We start from the raw sequence: 13,526 nt of genomic DNA, 5'->3' as shown, positions 1-13,526 counted from the left end.
ATAAATGCCATGGCCCTTTAAATTAGCCATAACGTTGAGCCTTCCTTCTCAGCATGCTTGATTTAGGTAATTGTCTAGCTTTCATTTTGAATATCAAAAGAAAAGCAGTTTCATTATTATCTGCTGTGCAATTAATGTGGTTTTCTCCAAAAAAAATCAAGCTGTTATAGACTCTTCCTGGAACAGCTATTGTTTGAACAGTTTTTAGACAGGGTATTTTTGTTGTTATTGAATATACTGTGTTTAGTTTATTTGTGCTGCAGATAGGAAGAATAAATGCTAAATTGATACTGTAGTTGTACTGTCACCCCAGCCAAATCAATTTGCATAAACAAAAGCTGCTTCTGAGAAATTCATTTATTGAAATCTATAATAGAACTAGTTGGGTCCCTGAGATGTTGGAGTGTTCTCAGTTAGCTCCTTCTCTCTTTATTTTGTCATTTTTGCTTCAGTCCTTTCAGCACTAGGAATGGCATCTTGGAGGTGTTTTGAGCTCTTGCTTAGCTCAGTCCTTTCCTCTGGGTTGGGTGGAGCCTCCTCAGCATCTTCTCTTTGGGAGGACATGACCCAGGACACCTCACTTTGCTGCTTGAGACCAATGACCACATTCCTCTCTACAGACTGGGAAACACCTGGCTTTTTTGTTGTTATTGCTGATTTCAGTATATTCCTGTTGCCTTGGTGTGTCTCTAAATTCATACTGATTCAATTCTCTTTTCCTTACTCCATGCCCCAGTTTCTCTGGGTTTATGTACATGTGTACATTTATATGTATATCTTAAAAAGTGGTAGAGCCATTTTAGAAATAAAAGGCAAAAAAATGGGCTCAAACAAGCTAGAGAGAGAATTTAAACAAAAAGCAGTCACCCATTACTGTTAGTTGCTTTAAAATATATCTTCCCAAAAGCATCTGACGAGCAAGAAGGAAATCTGTTTTGTTTAAAAACTGGTTTCCTTTAGAGGAGTGATAAAAGTAGCTGTAAAAGTAATTTAGATAGAAATTCATGTTGGCCATTAAAATGATTTTTTTTCTTAAAAAGCTGTAAAGGAAGTGAAAGAATACAGACTCAACTATGCAAAGAAGAATGAATGATAGTTAAGATTTTTTTTAAATTGCAGAAAAATGGTATTGCTGCAGTAATGAATGGGACTGGTAGTATTTCATTATTGCTACAACAGCAGTCTTAACTGTGTTTTTCTTCTGTGTTTGGGGAAAAGTTGAGATGATAGAATTTATTCACTGGATAAAGAAAAGTACATCTCTGCAACAGTGATTAAGGAAAATATTCAATAACAGAGGCACTTGCACAGGTTGCCCAGAGAGGTTGTGGTGCCCCTTGCTGGCAGCGTTGAAGGCCAGGCTGGGTGGGGCTTTGGGCAGCCTGGTTTGCTGGGAGGTGTCCCTGCCCATGGCAGGGATGTAGGAAGTGGGTGATCTTTAAGGTTCCTTCCCACCCAAACCATTCTGTGATTCTGAATGCTATGGCTCTATGAGATTCAATTTATTAATACTAAGATGTAGGTTGCACTTAAATATTTGGAAAAAGTTGTTTAAAAATGTATTAACCGTTATTTTTGTTTTCTAAAACTGATTTGAATCTCCTGTCATCATATTGACCAGATTATTCTTTGTTAATTTTTAAGGTCTAAGGGGACTAAAGCAGCATAATTGTAGGCATGATATCTTAATAGAAATTTCAGCATTCATTTGTATCACTTTTGCTTAATATCTGTGTAGTTAAAAAAAAATTCCAATAATATAGAAAACATTTTACTTTTTCCTTCTTAGGTTGGCTGTGGAAAGGCTGTTATCTCATCCAGCTTTGTAGGATGTGAAAGGCTTCTATATTAATGTAGAAGTGGGTGTTTTAAATTAATCTTGTATTTTATTAATTTTTCTCAAATAGTAATTGCACGTTTTGCAGTTTAAAAATACTGCTAATCAGTGCATATTCTAAATGTCAGATCCTTGGCTGGTATAAATGGCTATGGCTTCATTAGTTTCTGCTGTGCTGCACTGATTAATGACAACTGTAGATTTGGTCCAAGGCTGTTAAATGCAGCATCATCATTTATTTTCTCCTTCCTCCAATCCCAAAGCATTTTGAATCAGTAAAAATAATGCAGGAAGAAAAAGAAGAAAATTGATTGCCATATACTTTTGGAGGAAAATATTCTAGAAGAGAATTTTTGTTGTTCTTTACACCTTTCATCAGACCATGTTAATATACAAGATTTTTTGGTTCCCGTGGAGCTTCTAAACTCTCTGGTATTTTTAAGTATCAGTTTCTCCTTTTACAGAGAGACACACTGGATGTTCAAAACAATCAAGCAACTTGTTCAAGGTTAGTCAGAAAGTCAGCAGAGTTGAGAATGAAGCAAAGGTATCCTATCCTTGTCCTTAGGCATAGCTAAAGTCATCGTTTCTCCCAGAGTGATAAGTAAGGTTATGCTGAATGACAGGAGCTGCTGAGGAGAAGGGATTTCATTTTGGTAGTGACAAAATTAAGGACAGAGAAGATTGCTGAAACAAAGTGAGATAGACAATGATTGTAAAGTAGGGGAGGAGTGTGCTATAGAAAGCAAAAAGGAAGACTGCACAAGTTCTGTGTAATAGTTGATTGCTTCTGTAACGTACAATGCAGTTTTTGCAATCAGTTCCAATCTTGCACAATGAAAAGTGGCTCCTAGTCCAGGATCTCTGGCTTTGTCCCTACATCATCAAGCAGTTTCCTCTTTTCAAAGTAGTAGAATTTTTCAGAAAAACTTGTTAGTTTGTTTTGGGATTCCTTGAACACAAATCCTGCCCTTTGGGTTGCTCAGTAGCTTTCAGTCATTCTTAAATGGAAATCAATTCATCTGTGTCAGTAGCCTGACAGCATCTGATTTTCTTCCCCTTTTGTGATTATCTGGATTTTCCTGTGTTGCTGAGATATGCTCTAAAGTGTAGCATGTTACATGTGAGAATTAAGTTCCTAATTTGACTGTATACCTTGCTCTATGTTACCTCTAAGGACAAAGCAAGAACGTAGCCCAAAATCACAATTAGCTTTTAAAAATAAAAAATAGTCTTTTGAAAGCTTTTTGAGATGTAGCTTTAAATGTCCTAAGACAGTTCTGATCTGCTTAACTGGAGTTTGTCTAGCAGGTTTTAACAAATACGAGGTGGAAGTTTACAGAGCTCTCATGCTGATACAGAGTAGTGGTCATTAGACTCAAAAGCCACTGTGTAAACAGGTTTGTATTAGCTGTAAATTCCAAGACAGGCTCTACCAGGTAGTGATTGAACAGTAAATTTATGTCTTACTAAAATGGTAAATTTTCACTGACATTTCATGCTTAGAAAAAAAATCTAGTGAAAATACCAAATGTCATGTTACATACTGTAAATTATCAAGGCTAACTCAACACAGAGATTCCAAATAGTGTTTGGAGATATTCTGTATTTAGAAAGATGAAGAAGGTCTGTATAAGGAAATTCACCCCTGAAATAAGCAGTAATAATGTCATACCTTCAACAAGTGATGCCTTTGCTGTATGTGAAGATGAAGTTTGATTTCTGTTTCTACTCTCTGGTTTGTGCAGCCCAAGGGACAAATAAGGCATGGTAAAGTGTTGATTTTGGAACGGTTATGTAATGAAGTTTAGTTCAGTGTATATTTCATTAATTTATTGACTCCCTAGTTGGAAGGCAGAACCATCATCTTCAAGTGTTTATATTCATTTTTGTCCTTCTCATTTGCAGTGAAGATGAACCCAGTCTTAAGAAACCAAAAATTGAAGATGAGGAAGAAGGCTTTAGCCTTATGAAACTTGCTGAAGGCAATATCACCTCTGTAAGCATGTTTTTACAAATCTGATTATCAAAGGAGATTAATTCTCCAAGTCTATTGTAGTGAATATCCAGAATTCCTGATAAAAGGAGAGTTTCTAGCTGAAACATGAGTGAAATACTGTGTACTTGTACATTTGAGACTCTGCTAGAGATTGTGAAGACAACTTTCTCTGCCCTTAGGCATGTGTTAACACAAGTTTCCATCAGTCGTGGATATTTTAGGACAAAATTCTCTCCTGGTGTTTAGAATTCTAAAAGAAAAGCCTGAGGATCTGAAGAAAACAAAATTGGAGCTCAGTGGTTGAATTTTGTTCTTGCTGTGTTTCATATCTTCTGCAACATAGAAGTTGCCTCTGTGTATTTAATCAAAAGTATTGCTGTGATTTTAGACATTGTTCTCTGTATTAATTGGGGGTCTAAATCACAAATTTGGTTTAATCTTGCCTCTAGATCTAACTTGTAAATTATAGCTTAGATGAAACCTATATCATAACTGTGCACCTTCCTTTATTTGATGTTTTCCTATTATAAAAAATAGTTAATATTGAGCTAACTTCTCTTGTTTTCAAATGTGCTGTTCTTTAAGGTTAATTTTGAAAAAAAGCATTATTGATACTTATAAAAATATTTGATATCTAAAAAGATTTCAGTGTTCTGCACTTCTAATACAATTTTCTGATATTTCCTGAAAAGTGGCATTGCTAGATCTTAAAGAAATACAGTGAGGCCAAGCAAACTTATTGCAAAGTCCATGAATTATTCTGGCAGCAAAGCATAAAAAAAAGTAGGGGAATTATGATTGCTGATAGGAAATTTTAAGCAATGTAGGGTTGTTGGTTGTTTTTCCCCTCAAGTTAATGCATCCATTTTTCAGTGTTTATTTATATTTGACCTGGTTTTAGTTCCTTTGAAAGATTTCTGCATTTACATGCCCATTTAGAGCTTTGGCTTTAAGATGCCAGACTCTGCCAGAAAGCCTAGATGATTTAAGTGCAAACTTTTAATTTTGAGGTCCTATTGGAGTGGCACACCACTGATTCTGTACCCACGTGCCTGGGAGCTCACAGTCCTCACTAAGCACCTGGTGAGATAAGGGAGGTCTAAGAGGGCTGTGCTACAGAAGATCTCAAAGCTGAACTAGCAGATAACCTGAATTGTTGTGCTTCTGTCCTCTCAGCACCAGAGAAGTGGCCAGCTTGTAACAGTGCAGCAGAGTGAGTTCATCTTGCTCATGTCATAGCCAGCCTTTGCCAGGAGTACTGTGCATTAACACACTTTATAAGACTTGCATTTTTGAGTCTGAATGCAGAGAAGTACACAGTTTCTGTTTTCATATGAAAATAAAAAGAAATGTAAAGATTCTTGTTGCCTGACAAGAAGAGAGAGATGGATATTGGAAGACAATTGATTTGGTTTTGTACTTTTTGTAGGTAGGCAGTGTTAACCCAGCAGAAGATTTCCGAATTCTGGTGAGGAAGAAAAATGCTGACTTCAAAGATGGTAAATGACTTTTGTCTATCTTAATTATATTAGCAGCAACTTCAGATTTCAGTAAATGCAGTCCATTTGTCTAAACTTAAGTTTGTTGTGCAATGTGAGTTGCTCTGGAATTTATAGGTTAGCTTAGTAGTGCCACTCAGCCAAGGAAGGTGTTGTTTGTAATTCCCATGTTAATACTTGCCTTCCCCAATTAAAAGCCTCAGGTAGCTGTGTTTGGGTGAGAAGGCACTGTACAGCTGTGCTGAGGCACCTGAGCAACCCCTCAGGTGTTTCTAACAGAAGACCCCTTGGTATTCCCTGACTGCCTTATTCAGGATGTGCCTCAGCTTCTCATTCCCAGGGTCTTTCTGGCCTGAGGTGGGGAGCCCTTGGTGTGCACAGTGTGAGAAACCTCTCGTGTTCCATGAAGAAAAAAAGAGACTGTCGTGCCTGGGACTTAAATCTTCACATACATATGTCATTTCTTACTGCTTGTGAGTGAAAGAAAGCACAGGTGAATTCAGAGTGGAATAAACAGGTAGTATTTGTAATCTGAAAGTTGAGAGAAGGCTCTGTGTGCACTGACTCATCTCAGAGAAGAACAACACAAGGCACAGGTCAAACATTGTCCTGCATGGCCTAAGTCTGAAAATGCCATGAAATTATCATTGGTTTGTATGGTATTTCCCTCCTGGAGTAGCTATGCAGAGTTATATGTAATCCAAAGGTGCCTTAAGAAGAATGCACAAGATGGATGGGGTCCTGTATCTCATAAAGGGTGATTTGAAGGTTGTGGCAGGGTAAACTTGATCTGCCAAATAGCCATTAATGTCACATTCCATTTTTCAAAGAAAGATTTGCAGAGGTGCTTGAGTGAGGTACTGGGTATTTCAACAAGACCTTTGGTCCTTTTGGATGTAGTTTCAGGAGTGTGTTTATCAGTGTATTGAGTTGTGATACAGTCTGTTAAAGCCTGCATAGCTATTTCTCCCCAGAGTTTCCAGACCTGTGAGCCAGCTAGCTAGCTTTTTTGCATGTATTTTTCATTAGACCCAGAAGAAATTATTTATTGAAAAAATATTTGGAGTTGTGTTCTTAAATCTCAGCTATATTAATATGCAGTAAAAAAAAGCATTGTGCAATACATTAGAATACAGAAACTGTGGAACAGTTGACTACTTTGTTACGGTGATAAATTTAATGTAGGAAAGCTTTAAGGCAGAAATAACTATAGTGATTATCCTTGAAGATGGTTTAACTAGAAAGAGTGCTTAAATATGTCCACTTGGTAGCTGTGCTGCAGATAACTGCAGTACATGGTTGGAAGGTTCTGAAATTTTGAGCAATTTGCTTTTATTCTTTGTGATCTGCTCTGTAATGATAAGGTGTAGTTAAACAGAATGTAGTGCAGTCACCCATTTAAAGGAGAGAGAGAAGCCACTATAAATAAAAACATACTTTGCATATTATCTTTTTTCTTTTAGGTAATCCTTTTTGTGCCTCAGAGCCTTTTAGGTGGCTTAACACATTGAACATTGCAGGCATGTTTTTAATGGCTTGCTATATTGCACTTTGGTTATGTAAATAGTAAATTCTGCCTTAAAACTATTCAGTGGTTCTAAGGGATTTTTTGGTATAATTTTGTCATTTAATGATGACTTTTTTTCCCTCTGCTAGAATGTAAGAAACATAGAATTTCTTTGCAGAAAAGGATAATCTGTGGGATTCAAATACTTATTTGTAAAAAGGGTAGCATTTTATGTGTCAGGATGCAGACAGGAGAGCTGCTAAGTTGCATTCTGTTTTTCTTTCTTGCATTAAAAAAAAAAACATCTGCTACAGTCTTCCTAACTGAATAGGGCTTACATTCACCTTTTAAAATAACAGCAGTCCTTTCATTGGGAGGAGAAAGACCTTTCAACTGTTTGATTGGAGGTGGGTTGTTTTTTAGTAGATAGAGAAGTTGTAGCAGTAGGAAGAGTTGTACTTTAAATAGTGACACTAGAGTTGCTTTTTAATTCAGCTGCAGGTTAATGGCACACCCACACCAAAATTATAAAGGTAGCAGTACCAGAGGATGGCAAGGTGATTATTTTTCTTTTTCTTCTGAAACAGCTTGTAGGAAGTCCTGATGGTATATTTATCACTGAAAATAGATACCAGTATATTTCCTGCAGTGCCCTCACTGGGATGCATTAATCAGGGTTTGTACCTTTCATAGCAGAAGTCTTAAGTGGAAGCTAGTCCGTATCTGATGTTGTGTGACATCTTTGCCACTAATGCCTAAATAATATCTACAGAAAATCAAAGATTTTCAGATTGGTAAGGGTCTTAGAGACAGGTTTTCTGGACTGGCAGCTCAATTCCTGAAAAAATAATCAACTTGGGATTTACCTGAAAACTGTGTCCTTTATTAGTAGGGAGCTGCTTAAGGGTGACATTGTGAGATTTGTTTGATGGTTTCAGCTTACTAGTTAATACTGATGCTCATGTAACTAGAATTGTGTTCTCCTCTAAACATCCTTTCTTATTTGCATTCATGGCCAGAGAGGTGTCATGTTATGCAGGTCTTATTTTGAGCAAGTCACAAGTGTAGAGTCATCACAAAGAGATGTCCCCTGATAACAGCTTCTGACGTTTTTGTCAATGACTGCACATAAAATAGATTAGTTTACCTGAGTAGAATCTAATTGTTGCTCCCAAGTGTGTACAATGAGTTTCTTCATTGCTGTGGCTTCAGAGAAGGCTTCAGAAAATGCAGTAAGTGCTTGCCATCTTTGTAATGCTAAGGGAGTAGGCATGTAGTGCCAGTTCATCCTCCTGTTTGGAGGTTTCCATCTGTGTCTGCATCTCTGGAAAGCAGATCATGTCTGATGTGCTGTATTTTCATAGGCTTCTGTATCAGATAGAATCAGGGGAGTAGAAAAAGGTATTGACACATGCACAGTATTTTCTTTGATTTGTAAATTTTCTGTGTGAGTCTATAGGCCACATTTCATTGCATCTTACAGTACTCCTGTCTGAGAACGTAATGTCGAAAAAGCTTTTTTTAATTTGCTGAGTTTCAACTGGGAGAGAAATCTGCATGTCCAGAGACAAATTGCACTAAGCTCTCATTTCTATATTTTAGTAAATTAGTTAATTTTTTTTTTCCTAGGCATTTCTAGAAAAATATAGCTGAAGGAATCAGTAACTGAATGTGAACAAGGATGATATTTTATTGCAAGATTTTCTGTAGAAATAAGTATAGGTAATTACCTTTCTGGAGCTAAGACAGTTTTTTAAAAAGCTAATACTTCATGTAATTCTTTGTTGGCAGGTTTTTGCAGTTTGTCTGCATTTTTATCTTACTGGATGTTTTTGTATATTTCAGAGACTATTCATGCTCTACTGCTAGGCAGGGCAGATGCAATGAGTGGTTTGATGAAAATGATTCAGTCATTAGAAGGGTTTTTGCAAACCAAATACTTGAGTATATAGAATCACTTTGAAGTTTTCTGTATATCTGCTTCACAGAGAGGATGAAGCCAGGTTTGTCTTTGAAGGGCATAGTGATTGGGTGAGATTCAAAGCTCTGAGTTGCAACAAACAGAATATGAATTAGATACTATGGGGAAAAAGATAATAAAGATCACAGTGGTGAGGCTCACATAGAAAAAGGGACCCATGAGAGTTGGAGACTCTCCATCTTTGGAGTTACACAGAACTCAAGTCTGTGGAGCACTGAGGCACCTGTTCCACAATGCACCCTGGTTTTAGCAGGGATTTGGGTCATATGTCCTTCAGACATCCAGCCTCAACCATTCTAACCCATACTCACAGGACATTCAGAGACACCATTTCAAAACTGAACAGGACCTCATAGGGTCCTGAACTGGATTAGTTCAACAGCCAACAGCTCTTGGTCTTAAAATTCTTATTTCTTGGCCTAAAGATGAAGGAGGTCCTTAAAAATTAGTACAGTCTTCAGTTCAGAATTTCTTTCTTCTTTTCAGTTCTAGAAAGATTTTATAGATTATTTTTTAAATGAATGATCAGGTGATTTAACTGATTTGTCAGTTTAAGCACTGTCCATGAATACAAATCATTACCACCAGCAGCACATGAATCAGAAGATTAGAAAAAAGACTCCTGTTGTTAAAGGAAGAAATTTTTTTTAACCTGATTTCTTTTTTTTGGGGGGCAGGGGGAGGGGAATCCCCAAGGAATCAAACTTGGACTGTAATAATAGACAGTTTTGGTATTATTATTGTGCAATCTGATTGGTATAGTAATCAAGACCAAGAGCTGAACTGAACAAACATGAAAATATAACTGCACTTCTGTAGTGTAGCTGTTCAGAGATAACAAGTGAATATAATTGTTCATGGCATATTTCACAAAAAATGACAGCACTAGTGAATGTATTTTGGAGTAGCAAATGTATCTGAATGCCAGAGGGGAAGGGATTAAATTCTGCTAGAACTAAAAGATCTATTCTGGGAATTTTTTTTCCCCTGCAGTTCTCTAACCCTTAATAACTATATTTGTTATCTAACCAGTCAGGTACAGTAGAAGGAGAGAAGAGGAGATAAAAGTTTCTTGGGATGTTCTGCAGAATGTCGTGGTTATTAGGAGTGCTGGAAATTCCAGTTAATGCAAAATGTGGACGTCTCTTGTTTGTTCACTTCCTTAAATGTGTGTGGAGTGAGGGAAGTTGAGAGGGAAGAAAAAAGTTACAATTACACAGGAGTGGCTGAATGGGCTGTCAGTTTGTAACTCAAGGGCCTACTCCACAAAACATCAATGCCTGAGATTTGCCTGGGACACATCAGAGTTAATGCTTATCACAGCTTAGTTAAAAAGACAGCTTTATGCAGAACACGCTTTGCTCCAAAAACAGGGACATCTATTTTTGCTGCATCCAGACCCAAAGATTCAGACTAATGAAAAGGCAGCAGGAAATCAACGAAGTTCTCAGATTAGAAGTCTAAAGGAACAGCAACCACTTCAAGAATTTCCTGCTATAATCCTTATCTTCTGTCTTTAGTATTACTTTTGGTCCCCTGAAATAATTTGGTAATCTAATCAGAACATAGGAATTTTTGTCTATTTTAAATTCACCCATCATTGGCCTATCATTTAAGGGAAACCCAATGGACAAAATGAAGTGTTTAGCAAAGCTACTTCAGGATGTTAGAGAAATGTGACTTTAAATACTGTTGCCATGTAACCTGTTTGCTGCCTATATTATGGACTTGGTGCCTGGTAAAACATTGCAGGTTTCCTTTGGTTCCTTACAACAGATTTCAAAAGGAGGCATCTCATAGTCAGTAGCAAGAAGGTCTTTTCTTCTGATGGCTGCCAGGGCAATCAAATGGAAAGGGATTTAAAAAAAATTAATGCAAAAGAAGTAGTAGAGTGTCTGATAGTTTCAAACAGTATGCTGGAATCTTTCTGACAATGAAGACTTTTATTGCACCCTTATAGTGCCTGGGGTTTTAATTTAACACATCAATGAGAAGGCAGTGTTTAAAAAAACACCACCACCACTGAAAACACCAGCAGGACTTGCTTTTATTAGTGCAATTCATAAGAAATTAGAACATGTAATGAGAAAATCATTAACCATGAAAAAAATGGACTGACTTAACTTGGGAAGCTTAAGTAGTTAGACTTCAATTTAGTTTGTCAGCTACTGGTGAAATAAATAGAGAGTGAGCTGATTACCTCTGGCACAGTAGGCACTTTAGCACACTTTCTTGTGCTGTAACTGCTGTTGGGCACAACCATTATCTGTCTCCTTTTCTAGAAACTGTCAAAACCTAGTGGGAGAATATCAAACATGCCTTGTTTCACACTATGCAGAAATATTGTCCTTCAGATTCGGTTCAATTAGGCATTTTATAGAAAATTATGTAACAGCTGGTGCTGTGCATACTCGCAAGAGCAGAGAGGAACACAGTACTTAAACAATGTCTCCTTCTTAGTGTGCTTCTTGTTTCTTCCACCACTCTGGCAGGTGATTTTCTTTGTTGATGCTTCCATAGCTGAGATTCTTGAAGTCATGTCTATGCCCATAACATCTGGAGCTGGGAAGGGCTATAAATCAGGGGAAAGGCTCTGCTAATCCACTGCCTGGTCTTTCACAGTACAAGAACAGGGCAGGCAGATGCTGGAAAGCTTTCTGCTTTGCTCAGAAAGCTTTCCTGAATCTTCTTCCTCAATGGCAACAACACTGGTAATCTCCCTTGATAGACATCCTCTTTTAAGAATTCTGAGAATTTGTTCATTTTTTCAGTTGTTAAAACTTAACCCCTTTACCAAAAGCTGATTTAACTGCTGGTGTGTGTTTCAAAAGATCCTGTTTTATTGTTTGTTCTTAACCCAAGCCTTGGCTCTTGTTTTGAGAGAGGCAGGGCGCTATCAACTCCCTATTCGCTCTTTTCACAAGGCTTCTGAGTTTATAGATCACTGTTGTATCCTCCTCATACTTGTTTTTTTCCTGGCTGAGGTGTTTTGTCAGAGGGTAAAACTGGACAGTTCCTTAACTGTAAGTAAATATGAAGAGAAAGTAAATTACTAAAAACTAGCAGAAATTAATTGGGATTTGCAGAGCTCTTGGGTGGCATTTTCTCTTTTCTGTTTGCAGTGGTTTACAGCTACCTACATTTAGGAGCTCAACAGTAAGGGTAACACTGGTTTTCCTCTTCTTGTTGGTACAGGTCTCACTGTTTACCTCTGCTTCTTTCTGTCAGGCATGCACAGTTCATAATCTCTGTAATCATAAACCTCTTTGCTCTGATGGAAAGTTATTAAACTACCTGTACAAGAGACCAGACATACCCTGATGTCAATAACAGCAAGGTCTTTTAACTGAAGTCACCCCATACCTGTTGGTTTGACATTATTACACCTTTCTCATAAATTTAATGCTTTCATTGAAATATGCATTGATTGCAAAGGATGTTGAGGGGATACGCTTGTATTGTAGAACATCAACCTCCCTAAGCTTTAGGATTCCAAATTTTTATCAAACAAGTTGTGCCTCTGCTTTTTTTTCTTGGCTTTCAGGGAAAAGTATGTCTTGGGCATGCTTGAGGTTCTTCCTAGTGTATCTGGCTTTTCCGGAGAGGCTGAAATGATTGTCACTAGCTTATATAACAATTATCAACTTGCATAGCTTGAGGCAGTGTGGGTATGATTAACTACTTAGGTGCCTGTGGAGTAGAAAAAGAGAGATGTAAAAGAAAAGTTGGGTTTTTTCCTTGGAAGTGTGCATTCTTTTGTTTATTTATCACTTTATTTCTCCTTGTCTTCCAGTGAGTCAGCAGTTGAAAAACCGCATTGATCAGTTCTTGGAAAACAAAGGTTCCCAGTACTACATGAAAGGGATCGACTGTATCAGAGCTTTTAGAGAGGAGGCCATGAAGGTAGTGTTAATGTGTGAATACTCTTACCTCTTTCAAATTAGAGGCATGATGAGCCTGTTTGCTTGATAATTTATTGCTGCAGCAAAAACAATTTAAATATGTTTCAAATTTTAGAAATAGAGTTGCATTTTATGGGGGTTTTTATTGTTTTTATACTGGAATGGGAACTAGCCTCTCTGGTATTACTTGCTCTTGTTTATTTTTGTTTAAACATAAAACCGAAGACCTATGACGTGATGTTTGTGCTAGTTAAAAGTACAGTACTACAATTTTCTTCTTCAACAAAGCTAGTTACAATTAAGTCTTTCTAGTTTTCATAGAGGTGCTTCTTGTGGCTCACCATTCCTTAGAACTCACAGTTTTAATAGAAATAAAACCCAAATTCTGTGGAGACTTTTGTGTTCACCATGTTCAATGACTTCATGAAGAATTAAGCTTGCTTTAATAGTTCTTACTTACAGTTGCTGTTACATTTTTTTTCAGCTGTCCAAGGTGCAGTGCTTTAATGACTTTCTGCAGGCACTGAAATCAAAGTTGGAAGATAAAGCCTTATCTGATTTCTGGGAGATCATGGTGCAAGGTAGGATGGCATTAAAAAAAAAACTAGGCAATTTCTAGCTGTATTGCATTTACCCACTAAGTAAGAAAACTTCATTAGCAGTGGGGCACTTAAACTAACCCCACTGCAGCATTTTGATATGCTTCATTCCTGCAGCTAGTTAAAAAAAAACACTTTCATGTTGCAGCTTCCTTTCCTTTTCTGCACTAATAGTTTTATATCAGCATTATTCATAATGCAT

General features: G+C 37.2%; 1 protein-coding gene across 2 annotated transcripts in view; it reads left to right on the top strand.

Annotated features, from left to right (window-relative positions):
• Positions 1-13,526, top strand: part of XRCC5 (X-ray repair cross complementing 5) — a 78,542-nt gene that overhangs the window by 54,814 nt on the left and 10,202 nt on the right. For both annotated transcript variants that reach the window (XM_074548718.1, XM_005485191.4), the window contains exons 15-18: positions 3,746-3,836; positions 5,266-5,335; positions 12,617-12,726; positions 13,210-13,306. In XM_074548718.1, the coding sequence (XP_074404819.1) occupies positions 3,746-3,836; positions 5,266-5,335; positions 12,617-12,726; positions 13,210-13,306 (368 nt within the window). The remainder of the gene's footprint in view (positions 1-3,745; positions 3,837-5,265; positions 5,336-12,616; positions 12,727-13,209; positions 13,307-13,526) is intronic.

The sequence above is a fragment of the Zonotrichia albicollis genome, chromosome 10 (assembly GCF_047830755.1).
Source record: "Zonotrichia albicollis isolate bZonAlb1 chromosome 10, bZonAlb1.hap1, whole genome shotgun sequence".
Taxonomy (NCBI): Eukaryota; Metazoa; Chordata; class Aves; order Passeriformes; family Passerellidae; genus Zonotrichia; species Zonotrichia albicollis.
This window is presented reverse-complemented; position numbering and strand designations above follow the sequence as displayed.